We start from the raw sequence: 19,748 nt of genomic DNA, 5'->3' as shown, positions 1-19,748 counted from the left end.
AAAGATCACCAAATTATTTGTGCATCATCAGGATGAACCAGACTGTTCTATGGGCTGCCATTGACCTCCATTGCAGAATAATGCAGCAACTACAGGCCAAAATACATTTTTGCGAATTACAGAGCCCCCTAGAGGTCAAAGGTCACCAAATTTCTTGAGCGTCCTCCTGGTGGGTCCTGAGGACCATGTACTAAGTTTGGTTTTGATACATGAAAGCGTTGCTGAGATATGAGCTCACTTCCTGTTTGGCGGCTTCGCCGCAAATTTCGATTGGCTGTTACAGGCGAACGCTTCAGTCAATTGTTCCAGAAAAAAATACACTGATAAGACATGGTCTGTAGATGGTCTCTGCCAATTTTGGTGAGGATCAGCTGAAATTTGTGACTTGCGAATACTTATTCATGTTTTTGATTAAATCCAATATGGCGGCCAAATCAATTATGTTGATGTCACAAGTTGTCTTCTGTTGACCTAAGGACCTTCCACAGTATTGACAGACACCACTAGTGCATTTTAATTTTAAGCACAACAGCAGCTACAGGCCAAAAGGCATGTGCCTTAATTGTAGCGCCCCCTAGAGGTCAAAGGTTACCAAAATTGTTGAGCATCCTCCTGATGGGGTCAGTAGTCTATATACAATGTTTGGTTATGATACATGAAAGGGTTGCTGAGATATGCATTCACTTCCTGTTTGGCGGCTTCGCCGCAAATTTTGATTGGCTGTTACGGGCGAACGGTTTTATTTCCGAAGACAAAAAGTAATTCCTTAAAGTAGTGTTTTCTGTAGATGATGTGTGTGAAGTTTGGTGTCGATTGGACAAAATTTGTGACCAGAGAAGCCGTTTTAGTGTTTTTGATAAAATCAAAAATGGCGGAAAATTCATCATGGCGGAAAATGACGTCATAGGGTGCGTTGAACTCGTCTTGGCCCAAGGAATCCAACGATACCTCATTTTTGACAATCGGTCATACGGGTCAGAAGTTACGTGCGTGAACGCACGTCCAACTTTGGCCTGTTGGTGGCGCTAGAGCGGTCAAGGTGCCAACATGAAACTTGGTGAAATTGACCATGAGACTGTCCTCAATCAGTGTGCCAAATTTCACAACTTTTCACCAGACGGTTCTATGGGCTGCCATAGACTCTAATGGCGGAAGAAAGATGTTAAATAATAAATATAGCTGCAAGCAGCAATGTGGGGGCCAAGCAGGCAGTTCAGCAGTCCAGATTTGGCATGCAACTCAATGCCGTGGCATCAGGCATATAGCATTAGGCAGTCACAACAAGTTCCATGTCAAACAACCCAAGATTGGCTGAGTTACAAGGTCAAGTTTCACATCAAAACATAACTGATTTTGTGTGGCTGAACCAGGGCTGAGTGTCGCCGCCCCCTCACCCAGCCAACCCACCGCCGCAATCGCCCCTGCCCGTCCCACCCCACCCCACCCTTGCACGCACGCATTAGAATTAACTGGATGGAACTCGCTGTCAACAGTTTCACATCAAAAATAAAAGATCGATTGAGATATGATCATGCTTGCTGTGATTTCAATGCCCCAATAGAGGTCAAAGATCACCAAATTATTTGTGCATCATCAGGATGAACCAGACGGTTCTATGCAGCAACTACAGGCCAAAATACATTTTTGCCAATTACAGAGCCCCCTAGAGGTCAAAGGTCACCAAATTTCTTGAGCGTCCTCCTGGTGGGTCCTGAGGACCATGTACTAAGTTTGGTTTTGATACATGAAAGCGTTGCTGAGATATGAGCTCACTTCCTGTTTGGCTGCTTCGCTGCAAATTTCGATTGGCTGTTACAGGCGAACGCTTCTGTCAATTGTTCCAGAAAAAAATACACTGATAAGGCATGGTCTGAAGATGGTCTCTGCCAATTTTGGTGAGGATCAGCTGAAATTTGTGACTTGCGAATACTTATTCATGTTTTTGATTAAATTCAATATGGCGACCAAATCAATTACGATGACATCACAAGTTGGCTTGGGTCGGCCTAAGGACCTTCCACAGTATTGTCAGACACCACTAGTGCGTTTTAATTCTAAGCACAATAGCAGCGACAGGCCAATAGGCATATTTCTTAATTACAGCGCCCCCTAGAGGTCAAAGGTCACCAGATTTTTTGAGTTCCCTACTGATGGGGTTATAAGTCCATGTACTAAGTTTGGTTATGACAGATGAAAGGGTTGCTGAGATATGAGCTCACTTCCTGTTTGGCGGCTTCGCCGCATATTTCGTTTGGCTTTTACGGGCAAACCGTTTTAGTTCCGAAGATGAAAATCGATAACTTTTGTGCGGCTTGGTCTGAAGATGTTATGTGCTAAGTTTCGTGAAAATCGGACAAACTATGTGAGGCGTGAAACTTTTTAAAGGTTTTTGACAAAATCCAAAATGGCGGAAAATCCATCATGGCGGAAATTGACGTCATAGGGTGCGTTGAACTCGGCTTGGTCAAAGGATTCCAACGATACCACATTTTTGACAATCGGGTCAACGGGTCAAAAGTTACGTGCGTGAACGCATGTCCAACTTTGGCCTGTTGGTGGCGCTAGAGGGTTCGACAGGGAGGCATGAAACTTGGTGAAATAAAATATTGGCGTGTCCCCAATCAGTGTGCCAAATTTCACAACTTTTTACCAGACGGTTCTATGGGCTGCCATAGACTCCCATGGCGGAGGAAAGATGTTAAATAATAATAATAAATATAGCTGCAAGCAGCAATGTGGGGGCCAAGCAGACTGTTCAGCAGGCCAGATTTGCCATGCAACTCAATGCCGTGGCATCAGGCATATAGCATTAAGCAGTCAAAGCAAGTTCCATGTCAAACAACCCAAGAATGGCTGAGTTACAAGGTCAAGTTTCACATCAAAACATAACTGATTTTGTGGGGCTGAACCAGGGCTGAGAGTCGCCGCCCCCTCACCCAGCCAACCCACCGCCACTGCCCGTCCCACCCCGCCCCACCCTTGCACGCACGCATTAGAATGAACTTGATGGAACTCGGTGTCATCAGTTTCACATCAAAAATAAAATTACAGAGCCCCCTAGAGGTCAAAGGTCACCAAATTTCTTGAGCGTCCTCCTGGTGGGTCCTGAGGACCATGTACTAAGTTTGGTTTTTGATACATGACAGCGTTGCTGAGATATGAGCTCACTTCCTGTTTGGCGGCTTCGCCGCAAATTTCGATTGGCTGTTACAGGCGAACGCTTCAGTCAATTGTTCCAGAAAAAAATACACTGATAAGGCATGGTCTGAAGATGATCTCTGCCAATTTTGGCGAGGATCAGCTGAAATTTGTGACTTGCGAATACTTATTCATGTTTTTGATTAAATCCAATATGGCGGCCAAATCAATTATGTTGATGTCACAAGTTGTCCTCTGTTGACCTAAGGACCTTCCACAGTATTGTCAGATACCACTAGTGCATTTTAATTCTAAGCACAACAGCAGCTAAAGGCCAAAAGGCATGTGTCTTAATTGCAGCGCCCCCTAGAGGTCAAAGGTTACCAACATTTTTGAGCGTCCTCTTGATGGGGTCAGTAGTCTATATACTACGTTTGGTTATGATACATGAAAGGGTTGCTGAGATATGAGTTCACTTCCTGTTTGGCGGCTTCGCCACAAAATTTGATTGGCTGTTACGGGCGAACGGTTTTATTTCCGAAGACAAAAAGTAATGCGCTAAAGTAGCGTGTTCTGTAGATGATGTGTGTGAAGTTTGGTGTCGATTGGACAAAATTTGTGACCAGAGAAGCCGTTTTAGTGTTTTTGATAAAATCCAAAATGGCGGAAAATCCATCATGGCGGAAAATGACGTCATAGGGTGCGTTGAACTCGTCTTGGCCCAAGGAATCCAACGATACCTCATTTTTGACAATCGGTCATACGGGTCAGAAGTTACGTGCGTGAACGCACGTCCAACTTTGGCCTGTTGGTGGCGCTAGAGCGGTCAAGGTGCCAACATGAAACTTGGTGAAATTGACCATGAGACTGTCCTCAATCAGTGTGCCAAATTTCACAACTTTTCACCAGACGGTTCTATGGGCTGCCATAGACTCCAATGGCGGAAGAAAGATGTTAAATAATAATAATAATAAGAAATCATAGAAACACAATGGTTGCCTCGCAGCTTCGCTGCTTGGCCCCCAAATATAGCTGCAAGCAGCAATGTGGGGGCCAAGCAGGCAGTTCAGCAGGCCAGATTTGCTATGCAACTCAATGCTGTGGCATCAGGCATATAGAATTAAGCAGTCACAGCAAGTTCCATTCAAAACAACCCAAGATTGGCTGAGTTACAAGGTTAAGTTTCACATCAAAACATAACTGATTTTGTGTGGCTGAACCAGGGCTGAGTGTGGCCGCCCCCTAAACCAGCCAACTCACCGCTGCAATCGCGCCTGCCCGTCCCACCCTGCCCCACCCATGCACGCAATCATTAGAATTAATTGAATGGAACTTGCTGTATCAGTTTCACATCAAAAATAAAAGATCGATTGAGATATGATCATGCTTGCTGTGATTTCAATGCCCCATAGAGGTCAAAGGTCACCAAATTATTTGTGCATCATCAGGATGAACCAGACGGTTCTATGGGCTGCCATTGACCTCCATTGCAGAATAATGCAGCAACTACAGGCCAAAATACATTTTTGCCATTTACAGAGCCCCCTAGAGGTCAAAGGTCACCAAATTTCTTGAGCGTCCCCCTCATTGGGTCCTGAGTCCATGGACTAAGTTTGGTTATGATAGATGAATGGGTTGCTGAGATATGAGCTCACTTCCTGTTTGGCGGCTTCGCCGCAAAATTCGATTGGCTGTTACAGGCGAACGCTTCTGTCAATTGTTCCAAAAAAAAATACACTGATAAGGAATGGTCTGAAGATGGTCTCTGCCAATTTTGGTGAGGATCAGCTGAAATTTGTGACATGCGAATATTTATTCATGTTTTTGATTAAATCCAATATGGCGGCCGAATCAATTACGATGACATCACAAGTTGGCTTGGGTCGGCCTAAGGACTTCCTACAGTATTACCAGACACCACTAGTGCGTTTTAATTCTAAGCACAACAGCAGCTACAGGCCAAAATGCATTTTCACTAATTACAGCGCCCCCTAGAGGTCAAAGGTCACCAGATTTCTTGAGTTCCCTACAGATGTGGATATAAGTCCATGTACTAAGTTTGGTTATGACAGATGAAAGGGTTGCTGAGATATGAGCTCACTTCCTGTTTGGCGGCTTCGCCGCATATTTCGTTTGGCTGTTACGGGAAAACGGTTTTAGTTCCGAAGATGAAAATCGATAACTTTTGTGCGGCTTGGTCTGAAGATGTTATGTGCTAAGTTTCGTGAAAATCGGACAAACTATGTGAGGCGTGAAACTTTTTAAAGGTTTTTGACAAAATCCAAAATGGCGGAAAATCCACCATGGCGGAAATTGACGTCATAGAGTGCGTTGAACTCGGCTTGGTCCAAGGATTCCAACGATACCACATTTTTGACAATCGGGCAAACGGGTCAAAAGTTACGTGCGTGAACGCACATCCAACTTTGGCCTGTTGGTGGCGCTAGAGGGTTCGACAGGGAGGATTGAAACTTGGTGAAATAAAATATTGGAGTGTCCCCAATCAGTGTGCCAAATTTCACAACTTTTTACCAGACGGTTCTATGGGCTGCCATAGACTCCAATGGCAGAGGAAAGATGTTAAATAATAATAATAATAATAGTAAGAATTCATAGAAACACTAAGGGTTGCCCTGCAGCTTCGCTGCTTGGCCCCCAAATATAGCTGCAAGCAGCAATGAGGGGGCCAAGCAGAGAGTTTAGCAGGCCAGATTTGCCACGAAACTGAACGCAGTTGCATTAGACATATAGCATTAAGCAGTCACAGCGAGTTCCATGGCAAACTACCCAAGATTGGCTGAGTTACAAGGTCAAGTTTCACATCAAAACATAGCTGATTTTGTGGGGCTGAACCAGGGCTGAGTGTCGCCGCCCCCTCCCCCAGCCAGCCCACCGCCGCAATCGCCCCTGCCCGTCCCACCCTGCCCCACCCTTGCACGCACGCATTAGAATGAACTGGAAGTAACTTGCTGTCATCAGTTTCACATCAAAAATAAAAGATCGACTGAGATATGATCACACTTGCTGTGATTTAAACACAGAGATCAACACACATCAACACAGACACACACACATGTGGTGAACACACATCCAAATTTGGCCTGTTGGTGGTGCTAGAGCCCTTGAGGTGCCGGCATGAAACTTGGTGAAATTAATTATTGGACTGTCCCCAATCAGTGTGCAACATTGTATAACTTTTTACCAGACGGTTCTATGGGCTGCCATTGACTTCCTTTGCAGAATAATGCACATCAGCAACTACTGGCCAAAATACATTTTTGTCAATTACAGAGCCCCCTAGAGGTCAAAGGTCACCAAATTTCTTGAGCGTCCTCCTGATGGGGTCTGAGGTACATGTACTAAGTTTGGTTTTGATACATGAAAGCGTTGCGAAAAGTATAGTATTGAGTCTTTATTGTCCTATAAGGATATTCTTTTTCACACGTCATTGTTACATTCCATGCAGGATGTACACAGCCTCATATAACATATAACATATAACACATAACACCCCCCCCCCCAGTTCCCTCCCTCCTCAACATAAAACACAAAAGAATAGGGGGAATGGGTAATTGTCACAGGAGTTTGTTTAGTGCAGTGATTGCTGAGGGTACAAAACTTTTCTTATAGTGCACTTTTTTCCAGTCCAGTGCTCTGTATCTGCGGCCAGATGGGAGTAGGGTGAAGAACCGGTTCAGGGGATGGTCAGGGCTGCTTATTATGGTGCGTGCAAGGCGTGTGGTGGCTGTGTCATTTGCATCAGTGAGGCTGGGGGTGGGAAGCTGTATTATCTTGGATGCTAAGTGTGAGATTTTAATGAGTTTGTTCTTGCTGGTGACATTTAGTATGGTGAAGAAATAGGGGGAGCAGTAGAGTAGAAGGGGTTGGATGATGCTTTTGTAGAGTAGCAGAAGGAGATGGGGGGCAACATACAGTGATCTTAGTTTGCGTATTGCATACAGTCTCTGTTGTGCACGTTTCTGTGTAATGGTGACATGTTCATTGAAGTTAAGCTTATTGTCAATGGTGAGACCAAGATATTTGAAAGTGCTGACCTGTGCAACTGGTTGGCCATGTATGGTGATGTGAGTGAGTCCAGGGGGTGGTTTTGATGCATGAATGACCAGTTCTTTTGTCTTGTCAATGTTGAGTTGGAGGTAGTTATCAGAGCATATGAGATATGAGCTCACTTTCTGTTTAGCAACTTTTTCTTCTTGTTACGTGGCAAGCAAGGTATGTGCATTATGGCCACCCTGAACTGGAAGATGACTCTCTTTTTACAGAATATCGAATAAAAATTAATGTTGGTCCATGTGTCATTTCCAGCTTTGGAACTTGGTGCATGGTCAGAGCCGACTGGCGCTGGATCCGAGCCCCAGTGTTCAATATGGCGTTGACTACGAATTGGCCAGATTTATTAGCCTAGTCTCCGCCATTCATTTGTATGGAGGGCGGGACTTAATCACTCTCTCCAGTTATATATAATGTGTGAAACAACATAAGCTTCAATCAGATGTGTTTTCAGATATGTTGGGTGCATACATCAGATATGTTTTCAGATATATGTTGCAATGGTGCAATGGTGTGACTGTTACCAAATGTTGGAGCCTATGTAATGTCAATAAAATACAAATATTTTTGTCTGACTTTATCCTTTATTCACATTTCTTTTTTTTTAATCATGCAAATTAGGCCTACCACATTTTATGCAGATATTGCCTGATTTGCTGAGTCTGGATATGATATTTCAGAAAACTTGCAATACAACAATGATGTTTTTTATGACAGTAAATAAGTTTCATGGTAGTTAAGTTTCATGGTCATATTTGTTTTTTAACCTATCACCTGTAATCTCTAACCTTTCCATCAAATGTATTTTGTGTTCTGTGTGGAAATATTTTGATATCGAGAATGGCAAATGAAGTAGGGACTTTTATTTTGACGAGTATCATCCAATAACTCGTCTGTGACATCTACCATCTTTCTTTTAGCTGACTACAACTGTCGAGGTAAGACGCAATGTGAATGTCTCCAGAAAATGAATTGATATGTTTGTATATTTGGTTTTGAGCTACTTATAACAGAATAGGCACACAAAAATATGAAAATATGTCTAGCTGAAGTGCATCTGGAGAGCCACCTTTGTTAAATGTGATAGCAGCTAACGTTTTAGTGTCACACTATGAACGACAAACGTTAAATTTAGGCAGACAGGAAAGGTAGCGATTGTGTAAAAATGAATTAGTAACTTTAGAACATATTATCCGATGGAAGCAGGCAATGTGTTGAGAACTGGCCATTATCTCATGAAATACGTTGTATCGTCGAATTAAGTTTACATCATGCTGGCATGATGCTTCACGCCATGGTGCAGGCTAACGTTGTTAGGCACGTTTGATTGTGAGCAATTAACTTTGTGGTAACGTTAACTAAACTCATTTTGAATAACTGTTGGAAAACGTTTTTCGGTACTATAACCTTGGTTGAGTTTTGGAGTCATGTCTGATCTTAAAAGCCGTTTGGAATGCAAGTTAACCTTAATGTTAGCAGAGCCCGTTTAGACATTCTCTGCTAAATCAGAGACAGACTTCTAGCAGCTATAGCTGAAGGGATAACATAGCAAACCCGTACGAGTTGATTAAGCATTAAACAAATATGTGGCTCCATTTCATGTACACCGTGTGTAAAGGCAGGTAACTATGTACAATTCTTAACAAATTAAGTAATTTAATTGATCTTAAACAGAGGATGTGAAGTTAGCCTAGGTTAAATTGGTCTTGTTTGGGTGGAATGTGACCGAGGCTAGCAAAAAATCACTCGTTTGTAAGCTCAAAGTACATAGCTATGTAATTGTAAATGCTAAGTTTGTATCTTTTATAAACTATATGTTAAATGTTTTCCAGATTTTGGATTCCTTTTTGAGCAAGTTAATTGAAGGTAAGTGTTAAATGTTTTAGGGCTTTTATGTAACATGTTAACCTTTTATGTTACAACTTCTAGGGAAATTTTGAAACTTTTATGCTGCATTGCCTGCAAAATGTAAAACTTTAATGCTAGTAAAAAATATGCCATATGTTGATCTGGAATAATTACAGCTGTGCTCGGCCTTGTGTAATGCCTTACAGTTCTGGACAGAAAAACTAGTATATTACACTGATATGCGCTGATTCAGAGTAATATCTATGGCCTCAGAGTAGAAAGTCATGAGAATCACTGCAGGGACACCTGCAGTAGTTTTCAGTGGTGATGTGTGGTATTATTTGGGTTATGGATGAATGTGGTGTGGCATGCATATGAAAGCAAGGAAGGAGGATTTAAGAGTTTTAGAGGGAAACATTACTGCTGTATTGTAAGTTAATCCTAACATTTGGTTAATAGTCTGATTTGTATACCGGGATGCAGGTTGAAGTGGGTTGCTGGGCTTTGGACAGAGATGCTCACGCAGTTGCTCATCCTGAGCTTGGATTAGTTTTATTTATGTCTTGTATGCTTTGTACTTTAGGTCAAGAATGTGTATGCCTAACTAGGGTGTAGCTGTAAATGTGTGCAATAGGTTCCATTTCATGGTACTTGTGTGTAGGCCTAGTGGTATGTAACAATCCTCCAGATGTCAATTTGTTTAGCAGATTAATAATAGCTATAAAGCTACATATCACCCCTTTTGATAAATGCAGTGTGGCCTACCCTAGCAGGAAGTGCAAAATGAAAGTAACATTTGTCTACTGCCCCCATCAAGGCAAATATTTCAAAAAAATATAAATATCCTTGATTTGACTATGTTGGTTTTTGTGAAGGAGAAAATTGGCGTTAGTCCTGGTTTTAGTAGTAGTAGTGGGCAGTATGCAGTCAGATAGGTCACCATAGGCATATTTGGATTTGCTACGGATGGATTCATAAATAATTACATTTGGGAAGATACTTGATATACAGGCTAAATGCAAATGGGCTACGCCAATCCATTATATTTTACATTAACAAAATGCAGAAAAATAGAACGGATTGAAAATAAAGTAGGCAGGTATGTCAGTCATTTTTATTCTTCGCAATTGGTGTACTGGCATGTTTAACTGTTAGCTGCAGTGCAATGTTACATTATGTGTAAGTTAAGTACAGAACCGACTGTGCAACCAGATTTTTTTCTGTGCTCTTAAATCTTTTAACTTGGGCGCACAAGTGCTCCTGGAATATTTTTTTTAAATGTAGAGCCCTGTCTTAAGTTCAGAAGTTAAGAGTCTTTATGATGTAAATATGTACATTGTTATTGCCTGTTTATCAGAAATGATGAAAGTATTAGTGCTAACTGTATGAGATTTCTGATGTGTTTTCTGTGTGTTTTGCAGATGCCGCGTCCAAGCAAGCGGTCCAGGGCGGCCAAGAAGAGAGAGGCTGACTTGAGGTCCACTGAGGTCAGGCTGTTGAGCTTTACTATATGTCCTGATGTATTATGATTGTGTGTTTAATAGGAAACATGTAATGTTGAACAGTGAACACATTTGATATGTTTCTCCCAATTCTTATTTACAGTAGTTTTTATGTTTGCTTGAAATATGCCACTTACATTTTGAATGTATTTGATTTTAATGAAAGCTGCGCTGCATGTCTTAAGTTAAAGGAGAAATCCAGCGAGTTCTCACATAGATCTACGTTTCTTGAGGTCACCAAGTACTGTCGGTACGAACCAAAATGAAAGCAATCGTTTTTACCGTTAGCTGCTGGTTATAGCAACTTGATCTAGGTTAAACTGATTGTTTTGATTTTGTTTTGTATCAATGGTACTCGGTGACCTTGAGAAACGGGGGTCTGTGAAAACTCGCCGGATGTCTCCTTTAAGAAGTTGCTGAATATTTATGATTTAAATACATATATATTACTGTCCTGAAAGTATGTGTATATTAGTTGCTTTAATAATGAAGTTGTTGAAGAAGTATGGTATGTTAGACTTGGTCATTTATGATGGGTTTTCTGTGTTACAGGTGCTGAGCAGGAGGTCCCCGGTGGCGAAGGGGTCCTGTGACGAGGTTGGGCGTCCTCGTGAAAAAAAAGCCCAAACATATTCTGAAAACTTGCCAAACGAACTTCCAAACAAACTTCCAAACGAACTTCCAAACAAAGATTCATACAAAGATTCATACAAAGATTCAAACAAAAACTCCAACGAAATGCCAAAATCTCCTCTCTCTCTCTCAGACTCTCTCCCAAACTCTCCACTCACTCTCTCTGACTCTCTCCCAAACTCTCCACTCACTCTCTCTGACTCTCAACCTCTCTCTAAGTCTCATGCCTCTCATGGAAATTCAGTTCCATACTGTGTGAATGAACAAACTGCAACTAATGATTGTTCCTGTTTGACTCAATCTGATGACTTTCCAGAGAGATCTGTGCTGATGGGGTCCTTTCATCAAGGTCATTTACGGTTTGGAAATGTACGCAACAAGCAGTGTGGTGCCATCAGTTTGACAGCTGTTTTGAAGTCCAAGATGAAGAACGTGTGGAGCTGGGAAACTGGAGATCTTGATGATGTTTTGATTAAGGGAACTGTTCTATACAGGTCAATGAGTGCACAGGGTAAAATAAGAGACCATGGAAGGGGTTACATTGCTGTGTCTGAATTACCTAGGCAATATGAAGTGTGGAATTGTGATTTTGCAATAAACTTTGCTGAATCTTACACTGGATTTATTCACGTTGATGACTATGACCATGCTTTGCGTGATGTTGCCATGCCTTTTGATGTAGCACTGCAGCGGGCACTGTTTAGCAATGATGCTTGTTTGTTAACCATTTGTGCTAATACATGTGCTATAGTGAATGCAGGAGCAAGGTTTGCCTTTGTTGATTCACATGCAAACAGGAACGTCAACCAGAAAGGTCAGAGGACAAGTTGTGTTGCATACTTAAGCTCTGTACAGGCCCTGATCGATCACATTTGTTTATGACTTTGCACGATCTTTTGGTGTAAGCACACCACGGTTTGAGGTAACTGGAGTCACAGCAGTAACTCGTGCAACCGCCCAGATGACTGACTCATCCAGCTGCACAACGAGCTCTGCGAATTGCTGTCCACTCTACAGTGACGCTGTGAAGGGTAAGCCTAAAGTGTACCAACGGCAGGAAGTTGTAATTGGGTTGTATAAGCCGCCAAAGGTTGTAGGAAATGTCACAAATGCCCGTTCCAATGTAAGCAGCAGAACACTCTACAGTGATGTTTTGAAAGGAGTGCCCGGTAAGGATGTGAAACAAAACGTTTGCAGGCCTATGTATGTACATGAAGTTGGCGTAAATCTGAACAGAAATCGTGCATCAAAGGACAAAAACAGAAGCTGTAAGTCTAATGTAAAGAAACCTGAGACCAAACATGATAAGCAGTCTCATTCATTCAACGAAAGTACAACAGACGATGTCATTCTTGTCAATGTAGAAACAAATAAACAGTCTTTAAAGCGTAATCTGCAGGCAACTGATGATGTCATCATAAGTGATACAAGAGTACACAAACCGGCTTTTAAACCTTTAACTCGTCATGACCAGGATGCACTGTGCACATGTTTAGATCTTCAAAATGAAAACCTTGATATAGGCCTGATGGCAACAACCGATGTCGATGACATGGCATGTCCTTGTAAGATCAAAAATATAAAACCGGATGGGAATTGCTTTTACCGTAGCCTAGCCTTTAGCATTTGTCACAATGAAGACAAGCATTTGAAAATAAGACGTGCTGTGGTGCAACATCTTCAGAGAAACAACACCAAATTCGAAACATATCTGAGGGATGAATACACATCTGTGCAGGACTATGTGACTAAATCAAGAATCTACTACTGTGGTTCATGGGCAAAAGAGATTGATATTTTTGCTGCTGCTGACTTATTGCAAACAACTATATTTACTTTCAATGATGGAAGATGGAATATGCACAGACCTACAGACTCACAGACATGTAGAGAGAATTGCATTTATTTAAATCACACTGGCAGTCATTATGAGGTTGTAATATGTGTTCAACACAAAGATGCAGGAAGGCATTGTGCAGGAATATGCCAGCCAGTCAAGATTGATGACAACTTGAGGCCACAACGGAAAAGAAAGTTGAAATATGAACCCGAAAAAGTAAAAGCAAAGAAAGAGCGCCAACGATATCAGAATGATGATTACAGACAGACAAAACTTCAGCATGACAAAGATAAGTATCAGAATGATGAGTTTGCCAAACAGACTAAGCGTCAGTGCTCTCGTGACTATTTTCTGAAGAAATACAGAACAAATCCAGACTTTAGGAAATTCGTGCTTCAGCGTTTTCAGAGAAAATATAAAATCAATCCAAAATTTCAGGCATTACGAAGTGTCTATTTTCAAAAGAGATATAAGGAAATTACAAATTTTCAAGTAAAGGTGCGAGAGTATTCTAAGGACAAATACAAGAGACACCAGAAACATCAGAATGCTGTGCGAGAGTATTCCAAGGACAAATACAAGAGAAACCAGAAACATCAGAATGCTGTGCGAGAGTATTCCAAGGACAAATACAAGAGAAACCAGAAGCATCAGAATGCTGTCCGTGATTATTCTAAAAGCAAATACAAAACAAACAGGAACTTTCAGACTCTTGTCCGGGATTACAGTCATATTAGATACAAGAAAAACATTGGATTCCGGAAGAAAATGAATGAGCGTAACAAGAAGAAGTACCAAGAAAATGAAAACATCCGTATAAATAAAATCAAAAGAAGTCGTGATCGTTATTCAACATGGCAGAAGAAACAGGAAGACATTGATCTGGCTATTGATCATTTTCATCAGGAGGTCAGCTGTGGTCCTGAATATGCATGCTCAGTGTGTCACCGTTTACTCTTCAGGAAACAAGTGGTTGAGTGTAAAAGACATAGCTATGAAAGCAAAAGAGCAGAAGTGGCTGCATTGGCTAGTAGATGCATAACATTGCAATATTTACATGTGTGTGATGTCCAATGTGAGCAAGAATGCCATTTGTGTGATAGTCCATCAAGCAAGTTATGGATTTGCCATACATGTCACCGAAAAATACTTGGAGGAAAACTGCCAGAGGAGAGTGTTATAAACAACATGCATTTGAATGAAATTCCACCAGAGCTTAAATGTCTGAACTCTTTGGAACAACATCTCATTGCACGTCACATTCCCTTCATGAAGCTGTTGTGTTTGCCTCGAGGCCGCCAGAGAGCTTGCCATGGTCCTTGCGTCTCTGTTCCTGTTAATAACGCAAATGTGACAAATATACTCCCAAGAAATGAATGTGATGACAAGATGATAAGAGTGAAACTGAAACGCAAGTTGACGTATAAAGGTCATTACGAGTACATGTATGTCCACACTGATCGTGTCAGAAATGCACTGAGGTATTTGATGGCAAACAATAAATGGTACGGTGATGTGACTATGAATGACGAATGGGTAAACTCTCTGAATGGCACTGACCAGCATGAGGAAAGTACCAAACAGGAAACACCTGATAACAGTGATGATGACAATGTTCCTGAAGAGCAAGCAGAGGAAGATGTGACTTATATCAAAGACCAGAATGGGCTTTTGTCAGATACGTCATTACAACCTGTCGATCTGGGTTCAGAGATCATTGATCAGAATTTTCAGGACATACTTAATGTGGCACCAGGTGAAGGTAACAGTCCAGTGAGGTTGTTGTCCGATAAAACCAATGAGGCAAAATGTTTTCCTGTTTTGTATCCATCTGGTGGACCTACATTCCATGATGAAAGAGAGTCCAAAATAACTCTGTCACGGTACCTGAATACACGCATTCTGAATGCAGATGGGCGTTTTGCACAGAACACAGACTTCATTTTTTACGCACAATACATATCAGAGGTGCATCAAGTTGTATCTGGTGTATCAGTGGCATTACGCAAAGGTGGCGGCAACTCCTCTCTGAAAGACGCATCACCAGACATGTTGTTGAACTCAGAGTCGTTGGGTAAAATATTGCGCAATGATGAAGGATACAAGTTCTTACGAGGAATTCGTGGCACACCTCCATACTGGATGTCAGTTCAGAAAGATTTATTTGCCATGATAAGACAACTCTCCATACCCACATTCTTTGCATCTTTTAGCTCTGCAGATTTGAGATGGCCTGAAATGCTGAACTCTATTCTAAGAATAGAAGGTAAACAAACGTCTGTTGACGATCTTGACTGGTCTGACAAATGTGGACTCATACGTCGAAACCCTGTGACAGCGGCAAGAATGTTTGATCACAGATGGCATTGCTTTCTCCGTGATGTAATCATGTCGCCAGCAGAACCCATAGGGAAAATAAAGGACTACTTTTATCGTGTTGAATTTCAACAACGTGGTTCTCCTCATGTCCACTGTCTCTTTTGGGTTGAAAATGCTCCCAAGATTGATAAAGAGAGTGATGATGAAGTGGCACATTTCATAGATACATACATCACTTGTGAAATTCCACCAGAAACTGATGCAGAGCTTTACGAGGTTGTGAGCAGCGTACAGAGGCACAGCACAAGACACTCTAAGACTTGCCGCAAGAAAAACACAGTGTGCAGGTTCAACTTCCCACGGCCACCATCAAGCTGTACTTTCATCACAAGAGGCGGTAACTGTGAGGACTTGAATGGCAATAATGACAATAAAAGTGCAAGTACAATATTAAAGAATGTTAAAACTGCGTTGACCTTGCCTGACATGAATTTTGATACAGCCGATGCATTTTTTGAGTCTCTTGGGATAGATCAAGGTTTGTTTGAAAAAGTGTACAACATATGTTCCAAAAAGAAAAGCATTGTCTTGAAACGAAGTCCTGGAGATATTTGGGTGAACCAATACAACAAAGACTTACTCCGTGCTTGGCAAGGCAATATGGATATCCAGTATGTTACAGATGCCTTTTCAGTTGTGGTCTACATACTGTCGTACATCACAAAAGCAGAACAAGAAATGGGTTTGCTCTTACAACGTGCCCAAGACGAGTCAATGAATGGCAACCTCGATGCAAAAGCAGCATTCAAACAGCTTGGAAGTGTATACCTACACAACAGAGAAGTTTCAGCCCAAGAGGCAGTGTATCGATTAACACACATGCACTTGAAAGAATGCTCTCGTGACGTACAGTTCATTCCAGTTGGTGATAATCCTGTTAGGATGAGTTTACCTCTGCATGTACTTCAAAATAAAGCCCAATTCCAACAGTGTAATGATGAAAGCAGCATTTGGATGACCAATGTGATTGAGAGATATAAGAGCAGACCCCAGAATGAACAATTTGAGGATTTATGCCTGGCCAGTTTTTGTTCTGAATACAGAGTTCTATCAAAGTCACAGGTTCCGACTGAAAAAGATTCACATGACATTATACAGCTCAACAACAACTGTGGTTTTGTGAAACGAAGGACCCGAACTGAACCTGCTGTCGTGAGGTATCCCAGATTTTCTCCCACAAAAAACCCTGAAAAGTACTTCCATTCGTTGCTGCAACTGTTTCTGCCTTACTATGAAGACTTTCACCTCAAACCGCCCCAGTTTGATACCTATGAACATTTCTATAAAAATGGTGCAGTGAAATGTGGCATTGATGTCCAAAGAGTGCAGTTGATTGTGGATACCAACAAAGCTTTATTTGAAAAAGAAAGTGATGAGATTGACAGAGCTAAACAGTTGCTGGAAGACAACATTGATTTAGAAGATGCCTGGGCTCAGATATGTCCTGAAACAGAAAGGGAGCGTCTTCGTTGTTTGGATCTGATGAAAGAAAAAGTTGTAGATGATGAAGGTGATGATGATGACAAACTCATTCCTGACCTGATAGCAAACCCACAGACTACATGCACTTTGGAAACAAATCATGTGTCAATGCCCAGACAAGATGCATTGCATTTATTACGATCATTAAATGAAGAACAGTCTGCCATATTCTATGCTGTTCGTAAGTGGTGTTTGCAGAAACTGTTTGGACAAAATCCTGAACCGTTGCGATTATTCATTACTGGTGGAGCAGGAACGGGGAAAAGCCATTTAATCAAAGCGATACATTACGAATCTACCAGGCTGTTGTCACAGATTGCTGAAAATCCTGAGGATCTCACTGTGCTTCTAACAGCACCTACAGGAGTGGCTGCATATAACATTGGCGCTGCAACAATCCACAATACATTCTCCATTGGTGCAAATGTCAAACTGCCATATCAACCACTAGGTGATGAGAAAGTCAATTCTTTGCGAACCAAAATGGGCAGCTTGCAAATTCTGATCATTGATGAAGTGTCCATGGTCGACCACCGTCTTTTGGCTTACATTCATGGTAGACTGCGTCAAATCAAGCAGACTGGTGATTATTCCTTGTTTGCAAAAGTTTCCCTGATTTGTGTGGGTGATTTTTTTCAACTGAAGCCCGTGAAAGGCACGCCTCTTTTTGCTGAAAACAAAGGAGCCAACCTGTGGGACAACAACTTTGAGGTTGCAGAACTGACTAAAGTTGTTAGACAAGAAAATGCAGCATTTGCAGAAATGCTTAATCGTCTCAGAGTCCGTAAAAAGAACGAACCTCTCACCGACTGTGATGTTCTCACATTGAGGCAGCGTGAAACTGGTGAGGAATCTACAGACATTCATGTGTATGCTACAAATGCAGAGGTTGATGAATATAACGTGAAGAGACTGCAGGAGATCTGCCCAGATGCAATCACCATACGTGCTCAAGACTTTGTCCGAAATTCCAAAACTGGAAGAATGGAACGGAAAGTTGGCTTTCACACAAAGGTTTTTAACTCTTGCTTGCCCAAATGTGTTTCGTTGGGTGTTGGAGCAAGGGTCATGTTGAAGAAAAACATAGATGTGTCTGATGGCCTTGTCAACGGAGCATGTGGCACAGTCGTGGAAATCATTCAAAGTCAACAAGACGATGACATGCCTGCAGCTATCCATGTGGAGTTTGAAGACCCTAATGTAGGAAAGATCCAGAGGTCAAAAGCAAAAAGGGTTTCTGAACGTTCAACGATAGTGGAAGTGCAAGAGGAACAAGTGGCTAATAATGGTGGAGTACGAAGGCAATTGCCGATAAGCCTGGCTTGGTCAGTAACTGTACATAAATGTCAAGGGCTTACTGTTGAAAGGGCTGTTGTATCACTCAAGAAGATCTTTGCACCAGGGCAAGCATACGTTGCATTGAGTCGCGTGAGAACTCTCGGTGGGCTGATAATTGAGGACTTCAAAGAATCTGCCATATTTTGTGATAACAAAGTAGATTCGACTATGAAAAGCTTGCCTGAGTTTAACTTTGGAATGTCTGTTTCATCCAACATGAACCCTGTGTGCACAGTAGCACTTCACAATGTACAGAGTTTAAATGCTCACATTCAGGATGTTCAAGCCCACAAAGCCCTCATGAACGCTGACTGTATTTGCTTAACAGAGACGTGGCTCAATGTAGACACTGAAGAAGAGCCACAACTTCCAGGATACGTCTTCAAACACAATCCGAGAGGAAACTGTTACGATGACTCCGAGCCAGCCTTTGCAGCACTGAAAGAACAACAAAGAGGTGGAGTTGGTCTGTATTCTTCAGAAAACATTGACGTGCAGGTGTCAATTCCAGAAAGATGTAATTTGGAATGTCTGTATTTTGAAATACCACATGCAAATTTGACTGCTGCTGTGTTGTACAGGCCCAGCTCTTATAAGACTGACATGTTTCGAGAACAGTTATTACAGGTCATCTTTGAACTTGAGAAGCATCCTGGGAGGAAACTCATCATGGGAGACTTCAATGAGGACATCTTTGTATCGTCTACAATTCTCAAGTTACTGGAACGGCATGGATACACTCAACACGTGCAAGCAGCTACAACTGAAAAAGGTACATTAATAGATCATGTCTACATTAAAGGCACAGAAGATGTTGTTGTTGAAGTTGTGCAGACATACTACAGTTTTCATGAAGCCATACTGATCTCACTGTTGTAATGTTTTCTGCGATTAATGATATTTGTCTTTGAATAGGTAGGCATTTATATTCTGGCTGTTACACATGACGTCATTATGAGTTCACTTCATATTCCGTCCGCTAAGTGGGGTTCGGGTGGGTGGGTGGTGGCAAGGAGAGAGCGTAACACTGGACGGCTCCTTGCAAGGGATGGGAGGGGTATGGGGGCCATTTTCCAAAAGAAGTTGCAAATAACGGTAAAGATATACAGATGAATATGTAAATATCAGGAAGCTATACAGTTGATTTATTATCTAGGCAACTAACATTTTTTTTAAAGTCAGCGGATCATTCCTTAATTGTCCAAAGCATTTTAGACTATGTCTTGTTAATGTTTGTCGAATTATTTCATTTTGGTTGCATTACACCAACTATTACACCAAGTTATGTGTAATGCTTTAAATGCTAAAAAGAATCCAAATTAAAGTTTTAATGAATGGACAGACATAGCACTGTATAACATATTGAATGATTTTATCTTTACCGTTATTGTAAAACCTTAACATTATCAGTGAATTACAGTTAAGACGATAACAGTCAATAACAGCAAACACAGCTGTTCAATTTTAGTATATAACATTTTTTTTATAACAGTAAAATAAAATTAACTATATTATGT

At 41.5% G+C, this 19,748-nt stretch overlaps 1 protein-coding gene and 1 long non-coding RNA gene across 2 annotated transcripts; both read left to right on the top strand.

The window, feature by feature from the left end:
* Positions 1-8,080: 8,080 nt before the first annotated feature.
* On the top strand, positions 8,081-11,806 carry LOC143116385 (uncharacterized). Its single transcript, XR_012985775.1, has 4 exons — positions 8,081-8,147; positions 9,042-9,075; positions 10,479-10,544; positions 11,112-11,806. It is a non-coding gene; the product is annotated as an uncharacterized LOC143116385 (long non-coding RNA).
* A 347-nt stretch (positions 11,807-12,153) lies between these two features.
* On the top strand, positions 12,154-18,653 carry LOC143113443 (uncharacterized). Its single transcript, XM_076275424.1, has 3 exons — positions 12,154-12,361; positions 13,151-18,387; positions 18,560-18,653. The coding sequence occupies exons 1-3, from the start codon at positions 12,154-12,156 to the stop codon at positions 18,575-18,577; spliced, it is 5,463 nt and encodes a 1,820-aa protein (XP_076131539.1). The 3' UTR covers positions 18,578-18,653.
* The last annotated feature ends 1,095 nt before the right edge of the window (positions 18,654-19,748 follow it).

The sequence above is a fragment of the Alosa pseudoharengus genome, unplaced genomic scaffold (genome assembly GCF_046254945.1).
Source record: "Alosa pseudoharengus isolate Yale_2024_CS ecotype anadromous, Long Island Sound unplaced genomic scaffold, YU_APseudo_1.1 YU_APseudo_1.1_scf_11, whole genome shotgun sequence".
In the NCBI taxonomy this organism is placed as follows: Eukaryota; Metazoa; Chordata; class Actinopteri; order Clupeiformes; family Clupeidae; genus Alosa; species Alosa pseudoharengus.
The sequence above is the reverse complement of the archived record's forward strand: the minus strand, read 5'-3'. Positions and strand labels throughout refer to the sequence as shown.